Source organism: Oryctolagus cuniculus, chromosome 10 (genome assembly GCF_964237555.1).
Source record: "Oryctolagus cuniculus chromosome 10, mOryCun1.1, whole genome shotgun sequence".
In the NCBI taxonomy this organism is placed as follows: domain Eukaryota; kingdom Metazoa; phylum Chordata; class Mammalia; order Lagomorpha; family Leporidae; genus Oryctolagus; species Oryctolagus cuniculus.
This window is the reverse complement of record NC_091441.1, coordinates 2,228,292-2,253,524: the sequence shown is the minus strand read 5'-3', so window position 1 is coordinate 2,253,524 and position 25,233 is coordinate 2,228,292. Positions and strand designations below refer to the sequence as shown.

The 25,233-nt window shown below is 59.4% G+C and overlaps 1 protein-coding gene across 4 annotated transcripts in view; it reads right to left on the bottom strand.

The window, feature by feature from the left end:
* MBP (myelin basic protein) overlaps positions 1–25,233 on the bottom strand; it is a 91,618-nt gene that overhangs the window by 40,702 nt on the left and 25,683 nt on the right. For 3 of the 4 annotated variants that reach the window (XM_051838600.2, XM_051838595.2, XM_051838597.2), the window contains exon 3: positions 16,605–16,692. In XM_051838600.2, coding sequence (XP_051694560.1) covers positions 16,605–16,692 — 88 coding nt within the window. Of the gene's footprint in view, positions 1–16,604; positions 16,693–20,857; positions 21,047–25,233 lie in introns of those variants that run through there. The other variant, XM_070049850.1, reaches the window with a different exon arrangement.

Here is a 25,233-nt window from a genome sequence, read left to right as displayed (position 1 = left end):
CAGAGGCTGTGGCCAGTCTGCAGGACTCCGGACTCCGAGGCTGGGACACAGCTGCCGGCAGCCCCTGCCTGCACCGCTCCTGGGAGCTCGGCCTGCACCTGCATCTCTCAGGCAAAGCCCAGCGCACGGCTGGCATCTCTCACGGTGCTGCTTTGACGAGTGCTTGTATTTACGTCACGAAACGTCGTGCCAGGCAGAAAGTGGGCCTCTGCCTCCTGAGGGCGCCGCAGCTGGAGTGACAACACGGAGCAGCCCACACACCACCCCTGGCCTCACTCTGCTTACAGCAGGAGAAGACATGACTCCAACAGCCCTGTAACGAAGCCCAGGTAGCATCTCACCAGTGTGAGGGCCCGGCAGGAAGTCCCCACCAGGGCTCTGGGGCAAGGCGGAAGGAGCCAGGGCCGCAGGGGCCGGGCAGCCGGCGGCAGGGCTGGGAGGTCAGGCCGCCTCCCCTCCTCCTGAGGCCTGCACGTCTCGGTCAACCCGATGAACCGCCTTTCCTGAGTGAGCGAACGTCCTCGAAACCGGGGGATTCAGAAGCACCAGGGGGCTCAAAACCCAGCTCCAGCCCAAGTGACGTGGACCTCGGCGCCCCAGGCCCGGGCCCCGTCTTCAGATTCCTGGTAGGATTTTAACATGTCCACTTCTGAGCACAGTCGCAGAGTGAACGTCACACACGCTCCCCGCCGGCACCCTCCGCTCCTGCCCAGACACCGGCCTGCTTCACGGCTCTCCAGGCCCCGTGCCTCTGCTGTGGCGATCCCCTGGCGGTGTGCTGGGATCCGCTGTGGCTTCGCGTCTGAACCCGTGGGCTCCTGAGGCCTGGCACCACCAGCACCCGGAGCTCAGCCCTGCATCCAAGCCTCTTCGTCCCACACGTCACCGCTCAAACCCTCAGAATCAGTTTTGGGTCTTGCTACTGGAACATCATGGACACACCATGCACCCAAAATATTTCCAAGTAATAACACAAAGTTGCATCAAACACCATTTCCTTGTTTCTCAGCTCAAACCTGTTTTTCGGTCAGCGACATAAGCTCCATCTGGGAAGCGGGTGTCGGGCCGGGCAGCAGGGGCACCCGTGTCACACGCTGAGGTGCTGGGCTCAATGCCTGGCGCCGGCCCCTGACCTCAGCTTCCTGCTACTGCGGGCCCTAGGAGGCAGCACCGAGGGCTCCAGTCACTGGGTGCTTGCCACCCAGGGAGACCTGGCCCTTGTTCCTGGCCCCTGGCTCCAACCCCTCCCCCCCCCCCCCCCCAGCTGCTGTAGGCATCTCTGTCTGCCTCTCTCTTTCTCAGGCGCGTGTGCGCGCACACACACACACACACACTTAAGAAAACCAGTGTTGCCAAGGCAAGTGTCCCGTTGCCGCTAGGGCGTGGGATGTGCACGAAGGGCCGTGTGCTCACCTAGCTGAGCGCTCGTCACACAGCAGGGCAGAGGGCAGGAAGCAGGGCGCTCGCTAAGTCTGCACGGTGACACCCGGGCTCACACCAGCCTGCAAGTGACACACGTGGGCGGGAGCATCAGCGGACCAGGAGAGACGCTGACGGTGGCTGAACCCCACAATAAAGTTCCGACGCAAAACACTAGGCCCCGTGTCCAACTCTGTGAAACTGCCCCTCATTTTGATGTAAGTAAAACTGAAGCTGAGGGTAGAGCCAATTCTTGAGAGCAAGTGCTTCACAGGAAGCCGTCATCGTACTGAGAATGTTCTAGAAGAAAACAAGTTGCAACGCAAGTACTACTGTAAGCGCGTGCGCTCCTAAGTTGCTTTCAAACTGCAACGAACTCTGATGTTTCCACGTGCGGGGAAACCCACCCTAGGGCCAGCACAGCGGTGCAATGCGTTAGGCCACTGCTTGCGACACAGGCATCCCATACTGGTGTGTTGGGTTGAGTCCTTTTTTATCTGTTTGTGGTAAAGATTTATTTATTTATTTGAAAGGTAGAGTTACAGACAGAGAGAGAGGTCTTCCACCCGCTGCTTCACTCCCCAAATGGCTGTAATAGCCAGGGCTGGGCTAGGCCAAAGCCAGGAGCCAGGAGCTTCTTCTGGGTCCCCCACATGGGTGCAGGAGCCCAAGCATTTGGGCCATCTTTTACTGCCTTCCCAGGCCATAGCAGAGAGCTGGGTTGGAAGTGGAGCACCTGGGACTTGAACCGGTGCTCATATGGGATGCCCGCGTTGCAGGCGGCGGCTTAACCTACTACCTACTATGGCTGCCTGGTTCCTGGCTTGGGTCTGGCTCAGATGTGCTGTTGTGGCCATTTGGAAAGTGAAACAATAGGTAGAAACCTCTCTCTGGCCCTCTCCCTTTCTCCGCTCTGTGTCATGCTGCCTGCCAAGTTAATAAATAAATAAACCTGTAAAAAGAACAGAAAAGCCATCCTAAACTGAACCTGTTCTGCTGACTGTAGGACAGGCCGGGACAGGCCGGTCCTGCCTGTGGGAGCCTGTGTCTCCCAGAGTCAATGGGACAGCGGTCTCAGGTCAAACAGAGGAGACGCAGAGGGAGGGAGAAGCGCTGCTTCCCGGGGTGGTCACGCTGTGGAGGGCTGAGCACGCAAGTGCGGGGCATGCAGGAGAGGGCCCAGGTTCCAGGACAGAGACGGGCTTGGGGGGCTGGCGGCGTTGAGATGGGGGCTGTTTTTACTGCATTCTCGCAGCGCTGACATCCCCCGCCCCCTCCCACAAAGTGACAGCCACTGAGCAGGACCTGGGTGTGGATTCTGGCAGGGTCGCAGTCCAGGGGACCGACAGGACCAAGAGGGCAGTCCCAGTTTTGTGACTATGAGCTGGTGACCCAGCCTCGCTGTCCGTGCTAGAAGGAGGATGTCTTGTCTCTCCCACCCCCAGCATACCAGGTGAGAATCCTCTCTGAGCAGACGCTGCCCTTCAGGAGGGCACGGGCAACAGGTAGGCGGGACGGGGCCAGACGCACAGACAGGCAGTGACGGGCCTTGGACAGCACCCCGAGTTCCGCAGCCTGTCAAACAGTCTCGTACAGAAACGAACACGCGGTTTTGAATAATTCACCTGCTGCATTTGCGGATTATCACAGCAGGGAGTAGAAGGCCCGGAGACAGCCTGTAGACTCAACGTTAATGCCAGTTCTCGCGGTTGACGGCCTTGGTCTGTACCAGGGTCTGCAGGTGGCTAACGAGTTACTGTTCAGTCGGAGGACTTCTCCGTTCTCCATGGATCGTGCAAGGGGTTAAGACATTGAAGGGCGAATCAAGTGGGCATGTGCTGGGCTCAGAAATGAGAGGAGTCTGATAGGGATGGAAGCTTGCAGGCACCGAGAACCTCCGCGCCAACACCAGAACCCAGGGGAGGCCCCAAACAACTCGGAGCCCCGGCCGGGCCGGCTTTGCTGGAATGCCTCGTCTTCCGCGAGCGTCCTGACTGCCCCCAGTCTGCTCCCTGACGCACCAAGAGCACTCGCACGCAACGGGGGTCTGCTCAGGGCGTCTCAATAGCACGCAGGGGCAGAAACACAAACCCGTCCTCAGGCTCCACGTTTCCAGGGTTTCCCTACCCCTCGGTGACCGGACCCCCTGAGTCAGACAGAGGTCGGCAGCCAGGTCCCCAGCTGCCTCGCCCCCCTCGCCGCAGCCCGTACTCAGCCCAGGGCTTGGTGCTGACTGGACGACAGAACCCCAGCGACAGACGGGAGCATGCGTCTGCCCCGACACCCACAGGTGTCCGGCACTTCTTCAAGAACTCAACGTAGAATCTGCTCGGATTATCTTCCTGTTTTCTTCCCTTTCAACCTACAAATTATCTACTAAAGCATCGAATATGATCAAGAAAAGATCTGCAGGAAATCAAAGGGGAATAGCACAACCCACACCACCGTGCCCATCTGTAACCGGGAAACAGAGGCAACGTCTCTGATACAGTTACAGGGAGCAGCTCAAGCCGGGGTCCTCCAGGATGGAGACAAAGTCACTCTCATGACGGAAGGGAAACGGCTGTCGCTTTCTGCAGTCCTTCCAGGTTTCTGCTTGCCGAGTGCAGGCATCTCCTACCTGTGCCTGAAATCCTTCCCAGTTACAGACGGCAGGCGGAGGGCGGTGTGCAGCGTGGGGTGCGTCCTCACCGCTTGGTGGTCCTACAGGCCACCATGGGCTCTGCCGTGTGGCACTGGGGCGCTTTGCTTTGGCACCTGCACGAAGGGGAGCAGGAGTGCCCCTCCTAGCTCGCTTGGCCAGGCGCCCTGGGAAGACATCAGTACCAGTTTACCTCACCCCTCTACAAGACACTTCTGTTACCTTGTGAGTGTCCAGAGAATGCTTTTATCACCTGTTGCTGTGGAAAACCTCATCAGAAACTGCGACCTTTCACATTGCCCTGTTTTGCAGGACGGGCTCACAATGGGAAAAATAAGCGACATTCAGGAAAGGTTGCTGGTGAATGAGTTATTTTAGGGCTTTCTTGGGGACAGTTGGGGATCTGTGTGCAGCACTTACTGTCCCTGCAGGCCACAGGGCAGTGGGCCCCACACACAATGTCTGCTTTTCAGAAACAGCGCTGCGACCTCGAGGAAGTGCCGCCGCCCGCCAGCCCGGTACCAGCTCGTGTTAGCTACTGCTGTCTTCCAGGGCGAAAACAGCTCAGAACTCGGCAAACCAAGAAATGCCCAGGCTTCAGGCAAGAGGACACGGCTTTCCAGATTCGCAGAGGCGCCGTTCCACCTGGGTAAAGGCGGAAAGGCATCTAAGGCATCACTAGCAAAAATGGCCTCTCAGTTTACCCACTGCTAGCTACTTCTAAGTGTTATTTTGGTAATGAAGTCATATTAAGGATTTAAAAAAGTCTTTGTGTTTCCAATTTGTCACAATCAGATAATCAGACACCACTCACACTTCACAGGGCATCAGAATGAGGAAGTGGCAAATATTTCCTCTCTTCATCTAGTGGGGCAGAGACTTTTAAAAGTCTGCTTTTGAAATTCTAACTTCACAACACTGGGTACTTTTAATAATCCATTTTCTTCTGTTGCATGTTCCCACAATGAACTGACAATCTCATGAGGGAAGTATCCTAAGGAAAATGTCAACATTTCTACACGCTGAGCACAGGTGCAGAACCGATTCTCCACACCAAAGTAAAACAGAATTTCTTGACTCCATAGCGTCTCCTGTTTGTATCTGGCACAAAGTCCTACAGGTTTCAGGTTTTTCCTGGATACTGGAGTATCTGAAAGGTGTCAAGAAGAGAGCTATTCTCTCAGAAGGCTCTTAGCAGGGCCCAGAGCGAACCAGTGCCCCACACTGCTCGCTCGGGCTGTGAGGACCCAAGGCCAGTGCTCCTCTCATTGCCAGCCACAGCGGGCTGCCAGGAATCTACAAACGAATCTCTACAAATACCCAAACACGGTGGACAGCGCGCCTTCACCAGGATCCGGTCTACCTGGGACACAGCTCTCAGCCCGTGAAGGCTCCACACAACGAAACAGGCTGTGGCACTGCCCACAGCGGGCAAGTGGTGGAGATTAGCTTACCCAAAACTCCCCAAGTGGAGCCGCAGTCACGTGAGAGGGAAGCGGAGCCCAGGAGCTGATGAGGCACTGGGTTCTATGCAGGCGTCCCTGCAGCAGGTGTCCAGGGTAGGGGGAGGTGTCAAGGACTCTGCTCCCCTCCAGGCCCTGCCGCCTATCCACCCTGGCCCAATCCAGCCTCGCTGCCTCCACGCATGTTACACAGGCCTCTGCTTACATCCGGGATTCTGGGCTCTCGCCTCCTCCCTCGAGGCTGTGGGGTTCCTCTCTTCGGATGCAGGTGCCCACAGCTGAACGCATTCCAGCCATACTTGAGGACCACACAGGGGGCTGGTCTTTCCATGCCATCTGCACGCTGGCCAGGCCAGGCCCCGGACCAGGGCACTAGGGCTTGGTCACGCTCACCTGGACTCAGCCCCTACTTCTGCTCCCCAGCCTGTGCCCCACCCCTGCCCGCCCACCATCTCTGCCCGAAGCACTGCAGTCCCCTCCCCGAGTGTGGCACCTCATGGAGCACACCGAGGCCTGGCCCCTGAGGTCCGTGTCCAGGGATCCCTGTGCTTGCCCGTGCAAGGTACCAACGGTCAGACTACTGAGACTGCCTTCAAACCCCTGTCACACCGGCCCTCCAAGTTTCAGAGATGCCCGGGACTCCCAATCTCCACCCCACTGGTCCCTGCACCTGCCTCCTTGACCAGGCCGCTGGGGCCGGGGGCTGTGGGTTGCTGTCCTCAAGTTCAGCTCCAGGGCCCCAACCCTTGTGCCTTCCTGGTGCTCCTGACAGAGGTGCAGAGTCCTGTGTGTGTGTGCTGACACTTGTGCTACCTCCCCTCCCCTCGCCACTGAGCCCGAGCGTCAGGTGCACCTGTGGTCTGCACACACCTGCCAGTCAGTGCCCTTCCCCTGCCCGAATGGCCCTCTCTCTGACTCAACACGTAGCCCTGCCATGCGTCAGTGCAGATTAAACTTGACTTGCAAGAGAAGACGACAGTCTTTACAAGTATTTTCACGTTGTGACAGACTTCTAGGAGGGTTGTATGGTTGTCTGTGTGACTGTGTGAGGACCGCCCACATGACGAGATACAATACACCAGATACTGATCATGGATGAGTGCTATCCCGACACGCTGAACCCAGGCTGGTTTTCCCAAGGCCTCAGCTGGGTTGCTGGAGTTACTGTTTAGCCCCAGGAGCATTAGAAAAGGGGCCTCGCGTGGGTGTAAGGAACTGAAAACCATGCACAGACCACGCTGCCTGGTCGCAGACCACCCACCCAGGCAAAAGGGATGGGGAACTAGCCGGCCGGTGCTGCAGCACACAGGAAATGGGTCTCGACAGCTCTCCTGGCCGGGCCCGGGCACGCCCACGGCCACCACGGACCCCCGCAGAATGTGAAAGTCCTGGAGCCGCCAGGAGGACCCAGATACTGAAAGAAGAGGACAGTCTCATGTTCCCACACCGGTCGGCTACTCCCACTGTCTCCGGCAGAACCGCCTCCACCGTTGAAAAGGTGCTGCTGCGAATTGAGTCTTCAACCCTGAAGGGCAGCACGGGAAGAGGAGAAGGACCATGCACCGGTCTGAAAACCGAGACACTTCTCTCCGGAGCACACGGGACGTCGCTGCACCGGCTCTGTCCGTCCTCTTCCGGTGGACTCGACCTCTGTGTGTGAGGTCACCAGGAGGGAGGGTTTCACCGCACAAGCTGCTAGCTGGATGATAACCTGCATACTGGATACCAGAGCCGACTGGCAGGCAGCACACACATTCCTGTCTGCCGAGCGCTACTTCTGCTTACTGGTAATGCTGCGAGCTGTGTCCTGGGAGCACCAGACACGTCTGCTACAGGAGGCGGGACCTCGGCTAGTCCAGCACATCCTTGGAGATGGACGCTTACTCCCGCGTTAGGCAAGGTGTCCAACTTCACTAGTGTGCGTCAGACCCCAGCCCACCTCCCCATTGTAGTCCCTGCTCTCTGATCACAAACAGTCCTCTCTCAAAGTCGGCGGTGGTACTGCTTATTCATCCCACAGACGGGCGGGACAGCACAACACTCTGGGCCTGGCTGCTCGGGCCCCGGATGGAAATGTGTGCAGGTCACATCGCACCACCGCTTCCACCATGCATCCCACTCACAAGTCTGCACCTTGCCCCCCTACGCCCCAAGGGCCTCCAGCCTGGGCAGCTGCAGGGCAGGGCCAGGGCCAGGACGGGGGAACCCTCAGGAAGCAGCCAGGCCCTGTGCCCTGGGATTGCCAATGCCCACGCTACCCCACGTTATTCTGTCTCCACAACTTTCTCCTCCCGCTCGTGTCTCTGAGGCTGGCTGAGAGGTGTGCTGTCGTGTGGGCAAACACTGGCTCAGAGGAGTTAATGGGAAGATGGGCGTGTGCACGTGCCGTCTCCACCCACGATGCAGGGACTGCGGCACTGCCAGGCAGGCGAAGAGACCTCTGAGGTCACCACGCATCAAGAGTAGCTGTCCCTGCTGCCAGCCTCACGTCTGCACGGACTGTCAATCCACCAACAACCACCTCTGCAGGATGGTGTGCAATAAACGAGAACGCAGGCGAGACGTAAAACCCAGTCCTGGGGAGGTGCGTGCGACAAAAGGTGGCTACTGCCACCAACAGCTGATACCCCGGAGCCCAAGGCTCAGGGCAGCACCACCCACAAGAGGCAGAGTGGAACCATGGCCAGCATCCACCGGCAGACCAGTGGCCAGACCAAGCGCTCCGTGGCTGTGACATCCACGGGCGGGTGTGTGGATGGACAGAGCCGCCAGGACCCGGCTGTCTCAGGTGTGGCGAGGGGGTTAGGGAGATAATCACCAAGCGCTCTCCTGAGAGGCTGCATTTAACACTTCCGAGGGCAGAACTGAGCTGGACTGAACAAGGGATGCTACAGAGAGGCGGGGCAGGAGAGGGCGGGAAGTGAGAGGGTGCCTCTGGCTCTGGGCTGCTGAACCTGTGGAAGAAGGTGTTTTATTTCCCTTGACAACACCTCTTTCTCCCCCAAAAAATGTTGGGGCCAAAATGTGGGCAGCAGTGCGGCCCAGATTCTCAGGGACTCCCCTGGGCGACACTGGAATATTCTCTTCTTTCACTGGGGTTAGGTGGGGAAGGAACCAGTCCTTAGACAGAGTTGTGGCGGCTGCCGGGACGCGACTGGCTCCTGAGGGAGGGCGTGGCAGCTGCTGAGGCGTGATTGGCTCCTGAGGGAGGGCGTGGCAGCTGCTGAGGCGCGATTGGCTCCTGAGGGAGGGCGTGGTAGCTGCTGAGATGCGATTGGCTCCTGAGGGAGGGCGTGGCAGCTGCTGAGACGTGGTTGGCTCCTGAGGGAGGGCGTGGCAGCTGCTGAGACGCGATTGGCTCCTGAGGGAGGGCGTGGCAGCTGCTGAGACGTGGTTGGCTCCTGAGGGAGGGCGTGGCAGCTGCTGAGACGTGATTGGCTCCGTTCACCTTTAGGGCACCTGTGTCCCCCAGAGCCACTGTATCCTTGAGAAGCTGGGGCAGCGAGGGCAACAGCACCGCTCCAAGCACAAACGGCAACTTGGGCAAGAGTGAGGCAGAGGCGGAGAGTAACTCTGGCTTGAGACCAACGGAGCCGGCAAACGAGATTCAGGGCCCACAGGCCTGACGTCCCAGAGCATCACAGTGGTGCGACGGGGGGCAGCAGAGACGTCCACGCGTGTCCCTGGGTCTCAGACCTGCTGCCCACCGGGCTGAGCACACTGGGCCTGAGCCAGGGCACCCCCCCCCCGACTGCAGCCCATCACATCTGGTCTTTGCGCCACAGTAAGACTCATCCTTGCTCTTTGTTCCGGGCCTCCTCGGCTGTCCTAGTGTGGCCCTGGTGACCCCGAGTGGCTCTCAGCAGGCCTCACGCAGGCACGTGCGCAGGAACCGGGCTCCCCACCACACGCAGCCCTAGGCTGACGCTCAGACGAAGGGGAACCGTCCACTTCCTGCTCAACGGGAGTCTTGGAAGAAGCCGGCTGGCAGGCGGCTGCAGCGCGGGCAGTGGGCAGCCCCGGCTCCAGGTGCCGACTGCTGCCCGCTCGCCTCCACCGTCCTCATCTCCGTGGCTGGCTCCCAGGGGGCCGCTCAGCGAGGGTCCTGCAGGGGCTCGGCAGACGCCAAGGGCGCTCCATCTCCAGTCACCAGTGCCCTGCGATGCTTGGGCCCACGGCCTGCAACAGCTCTGAGGAGCCACTCAGCTGCCCTGGGCCCACGTGGCTCCCGGGTCCCTGGGAAGAGCCCCCTTCTAAACCGGAGGCCGAGGCAGCCTGTGGCCCAGTCGCCTCACCTCTCCTGTAGCTTTGGTCAGCCGCAGACAGATCTCTTTCTGGCTCTAGCCCCTGGCCTCCTGGTCTTGGCGCATTTGCTTTGGAAAACTTGCTGCCAGGAATCCAGGACCCTGGAGACGTCGGCCTCTTCCTGGTCTCAGGCCAGGCCTGGCGGAAGCATCCGGTTCAACCTGTTCTGCTCCCAGCAACGTGGGGGGAGCCAAGGGCAGAAAGCCGAAGTACCCGGCCTGGGGGCCCAGCAGCCATTCTCCTGATCACTTAAGTACAGTGATTCCCAGAGGCCCACACAGTTGTCCATCAGCTCAGGATGGAGGCTGTCAAGCAGAACCGGACTTCCACCCGCACTGACCGTGCCACGGTGACAGCCTTCGGAGCGGGACCTCTGAGAGGCAGGAGGTCTTTGGCTATGAGCACTCTGAGCCTGGGAGGAGGCACGCCCCCTGGAGGGCTGCCCAGGTACCACAGCCAAGCAGTCGGGAAGTATTTGATGCCACAAAGTATCATTCGCGTGAATTCACTGGCAGGCACGCGGAAGTGACAAAGGGGACAGTGACTGCTGTAACAAATCTGTCAAGCAGAAAGGACAATGTCCCTTTCCCAGGTGTCCTGGGGACTAAGCTGCTTCCGGTGGGCCCAGGAGCACTGGCCCCCACCCTGCCTTTGTGGCCTGCGGCATACGAGGCTGGCCCTGTCCTACCTGTCCTGGCAGTCACATCTGACCTCTGGCACGAGATCAGATGACTTCACATTCCTGCAGGGTCTCCACGTTCGGCTTTGTTTCTCGGGCCCGCACCTGCCCAGAGACGGACTCACACAACACTGACCTGGTGGCTCCTCTGGGTCGGAATAAAAGGTCTCGGCGGCAGCAGAACCGTCAGCAACAGATAAAGCTGGCGTCAAACACGCCGAGGAGGCCATGCGGGTCGAGGGGTCCACAGGGAGCCAGGGCCGACCCCTGGCCCGACAGCGCCTGTCCATCCCGGCAGAGGTGACTTCCGTGGGATTCCAGCCGTGTCATCCGGGGCCCCTGCCCACATGAAGGTCAGGGGAGCACACAAGCTGTTCTGGTCTTGCTCATCACGACACGGCAGAGTCACGGACAAAGGAAAATATCATCGGAAGGAGGAAGCGTGGATGAAGTTGACGCGCAGCCAGCCACTGGAGTGGCCCCAGCATCTTTTCAGTCTGTCACCGGTTAGAGGCCGTGTGGCAAACTCCAGAGCCTCAGGGCACCGTGGCGTTTCCAGACCGGGCAGTAAGCCACACGGACAGTCTGGCAGCTGCAGAACCCCAGCCCTCAGCGTCAGCCAAGCACAGCTACATCAGATACAGAGAGCGCCCACACATGCTGCAATTTAAACTTCTCACGGGAATGCTTCCAATCTTGAAACCTTATCAAAACTGGAAAAAAAAAAATGCCCCACTCTATGGACATAACACAGCCTGCTTCAGGCCACACGTGGCCACAGCCCAGGAGCCTGCTGGCGCCGCTGGGAGCGGGACGTCTCCTGGGAGGTGAGGGCACCCACTGGAGGGGCTCAAGTACTGAGTCACTGAGTCACGTCATTCCCTCTGCCGTAACAGCTCTGAGGCCCTTGGGAGCTGCTGCCACAGGCACTGGCCAGGCCCCTGTGCCTCAGCGACCAGCAGCACCTGAGGCCGGCCTCTGGTCTTCTGCAGGGCCGGGCCCAGCCCATCAAAGCCCTAGCTTGGGGCCTGGGGTCCCAGGAGCTTGGTCTTCAGTGCTGGGAAGTCAGGTGGCACTACTCGTTTGTACGAGGGTTTGTGGTAAGGAGGAGCCGTATGTAACAAATTATCGTGGTAAAAACACCTTGGAGTTGGCTGCCGTTTGACTCGCTGTCTGTGGTAAACTTCTAAACTGGAAAACATCCTGGGCGACTGTTAAATGAGGCTTTGCAGCCTTTGACTAATGAGGCTTCGCAGACCTCTGATAATAATGGTTACAGTCCCTGCTGCCTGCCCTGCCTGGGCACCTGTGTCCACTCACAGATGGCTCCGTTACCACCCCTGCTGACCCCCAAGGAAGCCGAGATATTGAAAGACGAGTTAACAGCCCCAAACCACACCTCCATTAGGGCCTGCTGCCCCCTCTGGGGAAGTGAGAAAGTGTATTCCACTTAGGCAGCCTGCGGGTCCACGGCCACAAGGGATGTGCCCCGATGTGTCTGAGGTCCTGCCTACTTGACACAGATGTCACACTCGTATTTACAGTTTGTTTCCTAGGTGTACCAGAACTCAGGCTTTATGAAATTGAGAGGAACACACATGGACATGTCCACACGTGCGCACGCTGCGGTATTTCTGGGATGAATATATTTCTCTGTAGCTGCTAAACACAGGAGTTCTGTCTCCCTAGTCGGAGCGGGGACTCGCCTGTCTTCCTCACGGACTTTGACAGGATTCCGCCCATCCGTGCAACATGCCCAGGACCCGGCCGTCAGCGTGCAGCAGCGGGAAGGCGGCGTCCTTGGGGCTGAAACGCGGCAGACCGGAGCAGCTCTCGCACAGCTCCACGGGCCAGGAGGGCTCCGCCAGCCTGCTCTGTCCCAGGCAGGAGCCACACTCCTTCCAGAGGGCAGAGGTGCCCTCTGTTGGTGGCTCCTCTCCTTTGTTAGTGGGATGCAGAGGGACCGGACTTTACTCCCTGTCCTGCGCTAGCCACGGTCAGAACTCTGGAGGGAGCGGGGCGCTGAGACCAATCTCTGCCTGCCCTCCTGCCTGGGCTCCAGGGACGAGGACAGTGTGCAGTACCGCTCGGCAGCGGCTCCACCACAAGGCAGCCTGGCTCTGCAAAGCTCGGTCAGCACGCAGCTCTCCGGCCCATGGGCCCCGGCGTCCTCCTGCCCTCACGCAGCGGAGCAGCCATCTCCACTGACAGCCCCAGAGCTTATGGACAGGCATGACCGACGTGCACAAGATGCTCCGCCGGGCTCCCCATGGCTGGCTCTGCCAAGTCCCTGAAGCTGTCTGCTTGCTAAGGAGCGGATGGCCCTGGCCTCTGGTGCACGGAGCCAGCCTGCCTGCCTGAGGCGGTCCTGTGTGCCTGCCCAAGGCGGTCCTGTGTGCCTGCCTGAGGTGGTCCTGTGTGCCTGCCCCAGGGGGTCCTGTGTGCCTGCCCCAGGCGGTCCTGTGTGCCTGCCCCAGGCGGTCCTGTGTGCCGGCCCGAGGCGGTCCTGTGTGCCTGCCCAAGGCTGTCCTGTGCGGCCTTGAGCATTCCCTGTAGGAACCAAGATTCACCCACCTACAAGCGCTGGACTTGAGCCTGACTGCAAACATCGCGGCTCCCTCGTCCAGGCCCCCGGCTCCCTTCCCTGATAGTCACAGAGGTCCCGTGCGGCTGTGCAGGGCACAGCTGAGGGGCCGCGGCTTTCTCCACGCTGCGACACAGCGATGCCCTCACGCCGCGGCTGGGAGGCCCCATTTCCTGCCTTCTCGTGGAATCCACCACCTGCTCCAGGACGGCCTTGCTGCTGCCCTCTGCTGGAGGGCCGTGTGCACACACGTGATGTTTGAAGAAGAGCCGACACAGCTTGAGCGAGCTGGTTTTACGGCTTCCTCAGTGCTCTGAGTTCCTGCGGAGCCCAGGGAAGCACCGGGATGGGACGCTACTCAGCGCCAGGCGGAAGCACCACAGCTCCACGGGGCCGCCCAGGCTTGACTGACTCAGGGCACTGAGCGCCCACCTGCCCCGCGCGGGGCCTCCCGGGCCTGCCTTGCCCACGGCAGGAAGCGAGGACACCCGCAGACTGCACATTCCTCTGTGGCTCTGACACTGGACAACAGCTCGGCCGTCAGCGCCCTGGAGATGACCGTGAGCAAGCTGTTTCCTCAACACGCAGCGGGCTGCAGTGCACGCCCTGTGGAGCTGTGCGCAGTCAGCAGCTCCGCGGCCTCGCTGCGGGACCCCGGCCCTTCTCCGGGGCACACAGCAAGCACAGCAGGCAGCCGGCCAGACACTCTGCCCATCACAGCCCAGGTGCAGGGGAGGGCACTGCGCTGCCACGGTAAGCCCCTGCGTGGAACACCTGCACGCCAGCGCCTGGCTCCCCTCTGCTCCGGCTCCCTGCCAGCGTGCCTGCGAGGCAGCGGACGACTGTTCCAGTGCCTGGGCCCCGGCCACTCACATGGAGACCTGGATGGCTCGTGGCTTTAGCCTGGCCCAGCCCTGGCTGTTGTGGGCACTTAGGGTGTGACTCAGAGGATGGAAGACCTTCTATCTGTCTCTGCAGCAGAGAAAACTGAATAAAGAGGAGAGGAGAGCAGAGGAGAGGGAGGGGAGGAGGAGAGGAGAGGAGAGGAGAGGAGAGGAGAGGAGAGGAGAGGAGAGGAGAGGAGAGGAGAGGAAAAGAAACCCCACAAGTGCAGGTGTGTGGATGGAAGCAGCTGCACCCCCGCTGTAGCTGACACCTCTGTGAAAGGGTCAGGGACCTGTGATGAGCTTCAGCTCCGTATCATCTCCACAACTTAAGGACAAGACAATAACAGGTCTGTTATGTCACATGGTACACACTGGACATACACACGTGTTGTATGTGTGCCCACACACATACACACAGAATAACTGTCAATGTTACTAATCACCCAAAAACAACCACCAGGGCAATAATGATGAAGATGATATCTGATTGCAAAACAGGTAAGCTTAGCCAGAATAACTCCATGTGACTTCTATTTATATGTAAAAACTAAACTTGGACACTGATTTTGCTTTTTCCTGTTTTGACTATGTTTGCATACTGTACAGGTAAGTTATGTCTGTCTGGGTGTCTCTGCATCACTTCTTTTTTTTTTTTTTTTTTTTTTTGACAGGCAGAGTGGACAGTGAGAGAGAGAGAGAGACAGAGAGAAAGGTCTTCCTTTGCCGTTGGTTCACCTTCCAATGGCCGCCGCGCGCGGCCGGCACATCGCGCTGATCCGAAGCCAGGAGCCAGGTGCTTCTCCTGGTCTCCCATGGGGTGCAGGACCCAAGCACTTGGGCCACCCTCCACTGCACTCCCGGGCCACAGCAGAGAGCTGGCCTGGAAGAGGAGCAGCCGGGACAGAATCCGGCGCCCCGACCGGGACTAGAACCCGGTGTGCCGGCGCCGCAAGGCAGAGGATTATCCTAGTGAGCTGTGGCGCCGGCCTCTGTATCACTTCTGTGTTATGTCTGTACGTGTGCATATACAGCACTGCTGTTCTGTGTCTGTATACATGACCTCTACATATGTACTGGTCTGTATATGTGCCTTGTATGTTATGTGTGTACAGGTCACTATGCACCACTTGTGTGTCATATCTGTAACTGTCTGTATACCTCACTTCCACGTTGTGTCTCTGTGTGTCTGTATACCTCACTTCCACATCATGTCTAAGTGTCCATATACAACACCTCCGTGTTTTGTCTGTACGGGTCTGATACATTACTTCTACGTTAAGTGTGCATGGTTTCACATCTATCACTTCTACGAATGTAACTGGAATACATGGGCAGACACCATCTAAAGAAATTGATCTGAGAGTTCATAGGTGGATTTACCCCTAAAGCCACCATTATCCCACCATCATTTTCCACTCCAACGCTGGCCGCCCCTTTGTTCTGAGGCGCGGCTGCCCGTCTTTTGCGGGTGTGCTGCTGGCTTCTACTCCTTCCTCCCTCCTCTGCCACCAGGGAGCCCCTGCCTAGGCAAGCACCCAAGACAATTCCTAGGAAGACGGAATCAAGCAAACAGAACTGCGGGGACACCTGCCTGTCTCATCCCTGTTAATCAGCTCTCGCTGTTGTCAGCTTCCGGGCCTCTGTGTTAAAGTGATTCTCATGGAACTACAAAATACTGGAAAAGTGGCAGCGGTACATTTGGAATTATGTGTGTTTGCCAAGACAGACAGAATTATAACAAGGAAGGGACTTTCGGAAACAGCAAGATCCCAGGAAGAAGACACCCTGCGTGGATGACCCCGCTGGGCACCGCAGGCCTCAGAGGAGACCTTTCTATAAATAAGCAGAGGCCAGGCGGGCACAGGGCCAGGCAGTCGGCTGGCCTTTCGCACCTGAACTCGCAGGCCGGCTGTGCCTGGTGGGGGGGAGGGGTGCTTATTTTAGCAGCCAGAAAACTGCTCACAGCAGGGTGCTCTGTGGAGTGGAGCACATTTAACCTCTTGCTCTCTTCACTTCAGGAGTGCGTGGAGACAGTGATACACACAGGGTGGCGCTGCTTCCCCCGGGGCGAGGCCGTGGGAGGGAAGGCAGCCTCTGAGCTCCGCAGTCCTAATGGGAAACCGTGTTGGACCGCACCAAGGTAGGAGTCAGGCGCGAACACACACGCCCACTCGCGGGGAAGTGCAGAGAAAGCGGATCCTCAGGGCAGCAGAAGGCACAATGTCGTGAGACCAGTTATTTCCCAATCCCTCGAGTCGTTCTGTGCAGATCAGATGTGCCCACAGGGCCTGGGCTTTGGTGCAATTTCACTTCCCCATTCGTTACTTTTCACATTTATGGAACCGACGTCAGGCTCGCTAATGCCTGAGCGCATGGCGAGAGAAATGCCGCCGGAAGGGAAGCCTGGGGGATCTCGGGGCAGGGCGTGCAGGGGAAGGCAGGAAGCCAGAAACACAAGCCCGGGACGGACGGAGCCTGTGGGCCACGCGCAGGCGCTGCAGGAGGGCAGGAGGCAGCGTCCCGCACTCACGCCCCCACTTCTGAGGGTGAGGACGGAGCCACGGTCCTCCCGCCAGCAAGGACTTAAAACCAAAGGCGCGCTGAGCGTGCCCAAGCATCCACGTACCGAACACCTCGTTGTCCTCCGAGGTCCCGCGCGCGAGCTCTCCGAGGTCTCTCGCTCTTTCAGGTGCTCCTCTGCTAGGGCCCATGTCCTGCAGAAACGGCAGCGAGGAAACAGGTCCGTAAGACAAAGCGCTTCACCTGCAGACAACCGCGTGGGCTTCTCCCTCTGTGAAACTCCTGTGGGACGCTACAGCTTCCCGCCGCCCTGCTTCAAGCAGAGAACAGCCCTGGCCCGGGGCCGCTCCCTGCAGGGGCCCCTCCGCGCCTCCCCCAGCGCTCAGTGCTCTCTCTCTGCAGCCGGTTGCTCCCAGACAGAAGAACGGGAGCATCAGCCTGAATACAGGCGTCCGCTAAACGCCACCCAGGTATGCCGGGAGCTGCCCCACTGCGCACTGTTGTGGACCAAGGGGGACATTGTCGGGTGCAGCGGACACAAACCACACATCCCGGAGCTCCAGTTTTGGCCCCTGCAAGCCGCTGGGCCTGGCTGATAGCGGCTGGGAGGAAACCACAGCCCAGAGGCCCCGCCACGGCCCTGGAAGGAGGGGGCTCCTGAGCTCCCTGGGAATTGGCAGCCTCGGAAGCCGAGGGACTCTGCCCTCTCCTCTGGGCCTTCCTCTGAGGCTGGGCCCGAGGACAGCCCTAGGGTGGGCCCTGTGTTTTAGTTTAAGCACAATGTAGACAGTGGGTGTGGTTCCGCTTCTTCCCAGTTCTGTAACCAACCCACTCAAGACGCATTGGAAGGCGCCGTCGCCACATCCCGCTCCCTCACACCCCTCCCTCCCCACCTCCCCTTCCGGGGGCAATCAGTGTTTCTAGATCCTTCTGGGTTCCCTGCCGTGGTCTGTGCACAGTTGAGCGATGACGCTTCCTTCCCCTCCTCTCTCGACACGAACGGCCTCGCCCTGGCTGCGCTCTGCTTCTCAGTTTCCTCAGGGAACAGGGGCCCCCGGAGGTGACTACACATGGGCACCTGCAGAGCCCTGTGTCCCCAGCAGCCCAGCTCGGCTGGCACCTAACCAGCTGCGCTCAGCTCGTCTGCATTCGGTTTGTCAGTTCCGACTGGTGCTCACGGACCTGTTAACTCCGCACAGTGCACGGGCACAGGGGTTTCGGGAAGCTGAAGGAGTGCGGAGGAACCTTCCACAGCCGGTTCGAGGGCCCCCTGCAGTGCTGCAGTGGCTGCTCCTCCAAGGCTGCGCCTTCCACCCGGCCCCCGCGCTGGCCAGCGCCAGGCTCCACCAGGCCCCTCTCTTACTCCCTCTGCACCCTCCTCCCAGGACCACAGGCGCTGCACAGCCTGTTTTACTTCCCCTTCCTTCTAGAGCAAGGGTGGGACGGCTGGGCTCACACTGTGGCTGTGTGGCCACGGGCAAGTCACTGGGCCTCTGGGCCTCAGGCTCCTTACCGATGAGAAGGAGCCTGGCGTGGATGTAGAGAGGACCTCCTAAGCTGCTACTTAGAAGTGCTTGGAGCGTGCCTGGCCCCTAGAAACTGCTATGGAAGTGGCAGGGGCCCAGGGTGCGCATTAGCAGGAAGTGGGAATTGGGAGCAGAGCCAGGACTCGAACCTGACCCTCCAACACGGACGTGGGCATTCCCAGGGCGGCTCCCCTGCTGTGACAGGCGCCCGCCCCGCTGACGGCGTCCTCCAACACGGACGTGGGCATTCCCAGGGCGGCTCCCCTGCTGTGACAGGCGCCCGCCCCGCTGACGGTGTCCTGCAGGCCCTCTTCATAGAAAAGGTCGCGTGTTTCTTGCGCGTCTAAGGAAACGCTGGCCCTGCACCATCCCCTCGGCCCTGGTGTCAGGTGCTAAGGTGACCTTAACGGGACAAAGTGGCGTTCAGAGGGACCCGCTCCCAGCCACCACCAGATTCTCTCTACACCCGCAGGCCGCTCGGCACAGGCCGGAGTCAGAGCTGCTCACCAGGATAACCCCAGAGCAGAACCTCACAGAACCCGCTTATCTGGACGACAAGACGCACCATGAAAGCCAGGCAGGGCAGACCATGGTCAGCAGGGATGGACTGCGGCCTCAGCTCAGGAAGCGCTCGGATCTTTCCCATGTCCACCAGAGACCGCGACAGCTCAGCGCCCAGGCCCTGAGGGCCTCCACCACATGCTGCAGGCTCTGTCACACACAGGGATGCCCAGAGCACGAGTCCCTCTCCCCCAAGCCCACCACAAGGACAAACAGAGCAGCTGGGCTTACGCTGGATCATCCCCACGGAGCACCTCCTGTCATGAGCACCAGTGACTGTCACTCAGCTGGAAGGGCTGGGAGACAGCTTGGGCTTACACTGGATCATCCCCACGGAGCACCTCCTGTCATGAGCACCAGTGACTGTCACTCAGCTGGAAGGGCTGGGAGACAGAGTCCCAGCCACGGGGGCGCCCCCTGCAGAAAGGTTTGGAAGGTTCCAGTGGCCTGTGTCGGAGCTGCGTTCCCACAAAGCCGGGAAACGCGGTCCCAGGCCCTTGGGACTACTTGCTGTTACAGTCACACTCTAACAGGTCATTTTTTCGTGTCGTCTAAGCTTCCTGTGAAATAATGAACACAAAGAAATGTGCTCAGGGTTTTATTAAACACGGGCTTTTAGAAGTGGCACCAAGAAGACACTGGCCAGTGTCACAGTACGACTGCTTGCCCAGGTCTGTTACATAACTGTGCAGGCTCAGTCTATTTCGGGAGCACAAACACCTCGCCATTTACTCTGGGAGCTCCTCCTGCCTCAGCTGGGGACGTGGGATGCAGACGGCCGCTTCGGCAAGGGAAAGGCACGCGCACACGCGTGCACACACACACACGCATGCACATGTACTCACACACACACACACACTGATTCAGTCAGCGAAGCTGTTACTCCAACAGCTGGACAGCTGAACTTCAAGTTCAATGACAAGGCACGTCCAGCTACTTCACGCAAGGGCGTTTCTTCAGCTCAAAAGAATAATGTGCCAAATGCGTTTCCTCCCATTTTATTTTCTTACTTTTAAAGCTTATTTATTTGCAAGGCAGAGTGACAGAGAGGGAGACGGAGAAACAAAGAGATTTTTTCCATCTCTTGGTTCACCTCCCCTTCCCCGGTTGCCTGCAACAGCCAGGGCTGGCCAGGCTGCAGCCAGGAGCTCGGAACCCGGCCGGCCGGCCTCTGTGTGGGAGGCAGGGACTCGGGCAGTTGAGCCGCCATCAGCTGCTTCTTGGGACATCAGCAGGACGCTGGACGGGAAACGGAGCAACCAGGACTCGAACTGGCACTCGGTATGGCATCCCAAGCGGCAGCCTAACCTGCGGTGCCGCCACACCTGCCCCTCCACCTTTTATATATCAAATACAGACTTGGTTTTCCCTCAGAAACAGCAAGCCACGCGTGCCCCCGCACTGCAGCGGGCGTAGGCGGCAACAAGGTCAAATGTTTAAAGACAGACTTGTCTGCTCCAAAGACAAACAGGTGCACGCCGACAGAACACAAAGGCCCCTCTGAGCCTGTGAGTGACCGCAGCCCTGCCACCCCTCACCCTCTCGGCCACCTCTGCAACACAGGACATGACAGTCTGTCTCAGGGCCACCGTGAATGCAGTCAGCGCTGGGCGTCCTTGGTCAGTTTCTGACCCCGGGCCATGGTCAGGGCTTTGGAAAGGTGGAAACAAATACTAACGTCGTGACGGCACACATCAAGAAGTGAGGGGAAGGTCCACTCGGAGTCCGATTGCACCTGGGCTCCGGTGCCCTCCCTGCAGGGGGAAGCAGTCACTGTGCAACGTTAGGGGCTCCAGCCCCCACAGCTCTCCCCCAGCCGACCCTGGGAGTGGACGGAGCCCTGCCCCAGCCTGCTCCAAGAGCTGCCCTCCCCTGCCTCCACGCTGGACAGATCGGGTCATGAGAAGGTCACTAGGAAACCCAACGTGTTTCCAGGTCGGCCTGCACACGGTGCCGTGCTGCAAGGTGGTCACCGCCATCAGCCAGGAGCGGTTCCTCCCTCCTTCAACGCCTGCACTCGGGCTCTGCACGCGCAGGCTCAGGAGCCATTCTGTCGTCCAGGCAACCACCCGCTCCTATGTCATAACTGATAACAGCCCAGCTGGAATATGGTTACAAGAAAACGCAAAGTCACCAAATATTCTGAAAAAGGCCTCTGCAGAGAGTTCAGCTCACTCTAACAGGTCATGTGACAGCCCTGTTCTCCAGGAAGCGAGCGCACCGAGCAGGCTTCCCCGGGTTACTCACGCACCCACACTTTCCCTCTACGCACTCAGGGAACCGCGGCTCTGAGAAGTCCCAGCAAGCTCCGGCTCTTCGGTTCATCCACGTCGCTACGCACGCGAGGAGGACACAGCAAAGGCTGGTCCCTTTTCAAGGCCGCGTGGCAGGAAAGCTGAGAGCTACCAGGTCCCTAAACAGCGTGAGCAGCTCTCTTCTGTCCAGCTGCGTATCTGACATTCCAACAACAACACGGAAAGAACGGCTCACCAGGAATGCACTCCCGTGACCTCCCTAAGCACTGTGGAACACGCCGTCACGGCCCACTCAACAGCAGAGACGCCCCGAAGCTTGTGTTTGGTCCACGACATCTGACAATAAACGCTTCTTCAACCACTATGGCCTTTATAATTTCAATAGAAAAAAACCATCGGAGACTCGTGCTTTAGGGAGCAGAGCACAGCAGAACCATTGCCATGACAACTCACCCGGCTCGGGCCAGAACAGCAGCGAGCCACACACCCGCTCTGGGAGAAGGGACCCCAGGGCGTGGCTACGGCGAATGCATCACCCGCCGTCCTTGTGTTCGCTGCGCGTGGACGGAGAGGCTCCCTGGCCCAGCGAAGGGCCCGTGTCCACTGCAGCCCATGATGCTCAGGGTGCTGCTCGCGGCAGGGGACGAGGAGTGGGGAGGGGAGAGAGAGAGAGTTGGAGATGGAGAGGGGTGTGTGAGAGGGAGGGAGGGAGGGAGACAGGGAGAGAGAGAGGGGTGTGTGTGTGAGAGGGAGGGAGAGAGGGAGAGAGAGAGGCCTGCTGTGCTGAGAGAGAGAGAGAGAGAGAGAAAGGCAGAGCTGGAGATAGAGAGGGGTGTGTGTGTGAGGGGGGGGAGAGGGAGAGAGAGGGAGGGAGGAGGGAGGGAGAGGCCTGCTGTGCTGAGAGAGGGACAGAGAGAGGGAAAGAGAGAGAGGGAAAGAGAGAGAGGGAGAGAGACCCACTGTGCTGAGAGAGAGAGAGAGGGAGAGAGAGACAGAGCTGGAGATAGAGGGGTGTGTGTGTATGTGTGTGAGAGAGAGAGGCCTGGTGTGCTGAGAGAGAGAGAGAGAGAGAGGGAGAGAGAGAGAGAGGGAGAGAGGGAGAGAGGGAGAGAGGGAGAGGCCTGGTGTGCTGAGAGAGAGAGGGAGAGAGGGAGAGAGGGAGAGGCCTGGTGTGCTGAGAAAGAGAGAGAGAGAGGGAGAGAGAGAGGGAGAGAGAGAGGGAGAGAGGGAGGGAGAGGCCTGCTGTGCTGAGAGAGAGAGGGAGAGAGGGAGAGAGGGAGAGAGGGAGAGAGGGAGAGAGGGAGGGAGAGGCCTGCTGTGCTGACCGGGCATGCCCCACAGTGTCTTCTAAAGGAGGTAAATTCCTACCAACCACTACGTCTGCCTTTTCATTTCAACGTCTGGACGTCAGTGCTGGTGAGCGCCTTGGTGCCAGTGAGGTCACACGGTGTGAGGTCACACGTGTCGCCTTGGGCACTGGGTGCCTCCTTGGCGAACCTGCCTGAGTGTGCTCACAGGGGCTGTGCTCAGGCTGTGAGGCTGCACTGGGCCACGAGGCCCCTTTCCTGAGAGTCCAAGGCCGTGAGAACACAGTCCCCAGTACGGTGCTCACATTCACAACCATGACAATGAAGCTGAAGCAATCAGGACAACGATGTGTCAGACGCATCCGCGAGTGGAGCCGGGCGGAGCCTAAGACGGCATCGCTGCAGTGGCCGGTGGGGGACAGGAGAGAGACCATATGTGCACATGCACACCCATCACATACTGCCACACACGCCACATGCATGCTCATCACATGTGTGCCACACACATGCCACATACGCAATGCCACATGCATGGTCATCACATGTGTGCCACACACATGCCACACACGCACACGCTACATGCTTGCTCATCACATACGTGCCACACACATGCATGCACATCACAGTGCCACATACATGTCACACACTCATCACACATGCCACATACACACATGCCACACATGCAGAGATGCACACCACACACACATAAGCATCACATACATGTAGCACACACAGAGATACACACTAGACAAGCACTCGCCCATTTGTAAACACAGATGAAGTTTTTCACAAACGTATTCCAGCAAATCAAACTTCTAAACTGAAAACCAGACACTGAAAACAGGAAGCGTCTTTTGGAAAGCTGAATTTTTGTTCATTTCTTCTCAAATATTGTAAGACTCTCATCAAATATAAAAAAGTCTTCCTTAATAATAGAGCGAGCGCAGAGACTATGGGAGGCCCTGCTCTCCCCGCTCGGAGCCTGAGGTGAGCTTGTGGCCCAGGGTCCAGTCTGGCTGGCCTCTCTGCAGGGCCAGGCCTGCTGCAGGAGCACAGGGAGCAGGTGCCCAGAGCCACGGCCGCCACATGCAGCCCTGCCCGGTGCACACCTCCGGGGCCTAATGCCGAATCCACGCCCAGGAACCCCAGCTCAGCCCACTTCTCCACTTTGATCACAGTCATCACGATCCACGCACACCCATCTGCTGGCTACACTTGGTATCAGGTCCTCAGTCAGATGGGAGCCCAAGCAGGCACGTGGGAACCCTTCACACCTCGTGGGTCCACCACGAGCCCAAGTACGCGGCCGCAGTGAGGCCCACGGCGTGCAGCCCACGCTGACGACAGGCCCAGAGCTGCCACCTCCCTCCCCCCACGCCGTCAGGGCTCATCAGACAATTCAGTGATGCAAACGAGGCAGGGGGAACTTCATGAGCCCAGTGCAAAGCATGGCGGTGAGCAAGTCCGACCGTGGCGGCTCAGGCTGCGTCTCCTGGACCCCTCAAGCAGGAGACCCCCAGATCGTGGAACCCTGAGGGCACGGGAGGTGTCCACTGGGGGTGGAGCCTCTGTGTCTGCCGCTGGGCACAGGGGGCTGTTTGTATTTCCTCATCATCTACCTCTGACACTTGCTGATTTCTGTCCCAGAAGTCTGTCCAAGTTAACTGCTGGCAACTCCGTCACAGCTTCCGCTAAGAATCAAGTCAGCGGGCAACTCCCAGACCTGACACCTCGGCATGGGGCTGAAAACGCAGGGTGAGGGCCTAAGCCCGACCCCTCTGGGTCCCGAGTGCAGGCTGTGCGCGGAGCCCCAGGCCCGGAGCCGCCCAGACACCCGTGCTGAGTGCTCACTGGCTGCTGGTTTTCTGCTGCCCGGGGCCCGCTTCATAGCCGCCCCCACGTTATCTTTAATGAAGGCTGTCGAGGGCCAGCTTGTGTGCTAATTACACCTTGGGCCTCGGACAACCACGTTCCCACTCCTGAGACTCGGTGCCACCCGTGTTCCCAGCCCACCAAGCACTCAGAAACCAGACGTGCCCTTCCGGCCACTGTCTCCCCAGAGGTTCCTCCTTGAGCCCATTCCAGGAGCAGAAGCATTTCACCCCCACCTCCCCACCCCCCCCAAGACTGCCCACGGCGCACGCTTTCACCCCCACCCCCCCGGACTGCCCACGGTGCATGCTGTCACCTCCACCCCCCCGGACTGCCCACGGCACACGCTGTCACCCCCACCCCCCCGGACTGCCCACGGCGCACGCTTTCACCCCCACACCCCCGAGACTGCCCACGGTGCACGCTGTCACCTCCACCCCCCCGGACTGCCCACGGCGCACGCTGTCACCTCCACCCCACCAGACTGCCCATGGCACACGCTTTCACCTCCACCCCCCACAGACTGCCCGCGGCGCACGCTTTCAACCTCACCCCCTGGAATGCCCGTGGCACATGCTTTCACCTCCACCCCCCGCCCCGGACTGCCCATGGCGCACGCTTCATCCGATCGTCCCTGATGCCAGCAAGATGCCCTGCGTCTCCAGACTTTCGCCGGGGCCACTGCTGCTGTCCCCCTTCCGGCACCGGAGTGCTCTGTCCAGCAGGTGGGAAGGGGCTCCTCCTCCAGCGGTGGCTGTCAGGGCCCCAGTGCCAGGCTTGTTTGTTCAATCCCACGCCCACTCACACCCCAGCCACTTCTTCACTCAACATCCGCTCCGTGTCCAGCACTGCTGGGCTCTGTGAACACACCCCACCCCCCACACCAGTCAGGTGATCCTGGGCATGTGCCCTGCTTCTGCACACTTCAGCTGCTCAGGCAGAGGGGAGACGGGGAAGGAAGCGCACGTGGGTCTGTGTGTGGTGTGCGTGGCACACACTGCTCCATGCACAGCACGTGATGGGCACGGCTGCTGCTGTCCCCCCCACTCACTGCTTCTTCTTGTGAAGGAGATGAGACTGTGTGGGTGCCATGTAGACAGCCAGTGCTGCACGGAGGGGCAAACACAATCCCGCTGCACACACAGAGCCCCGGGCAGGGGCACACACAATCCCGCTGCACACACAGAGCCCCGGGGAGGGGCACACACAATCCC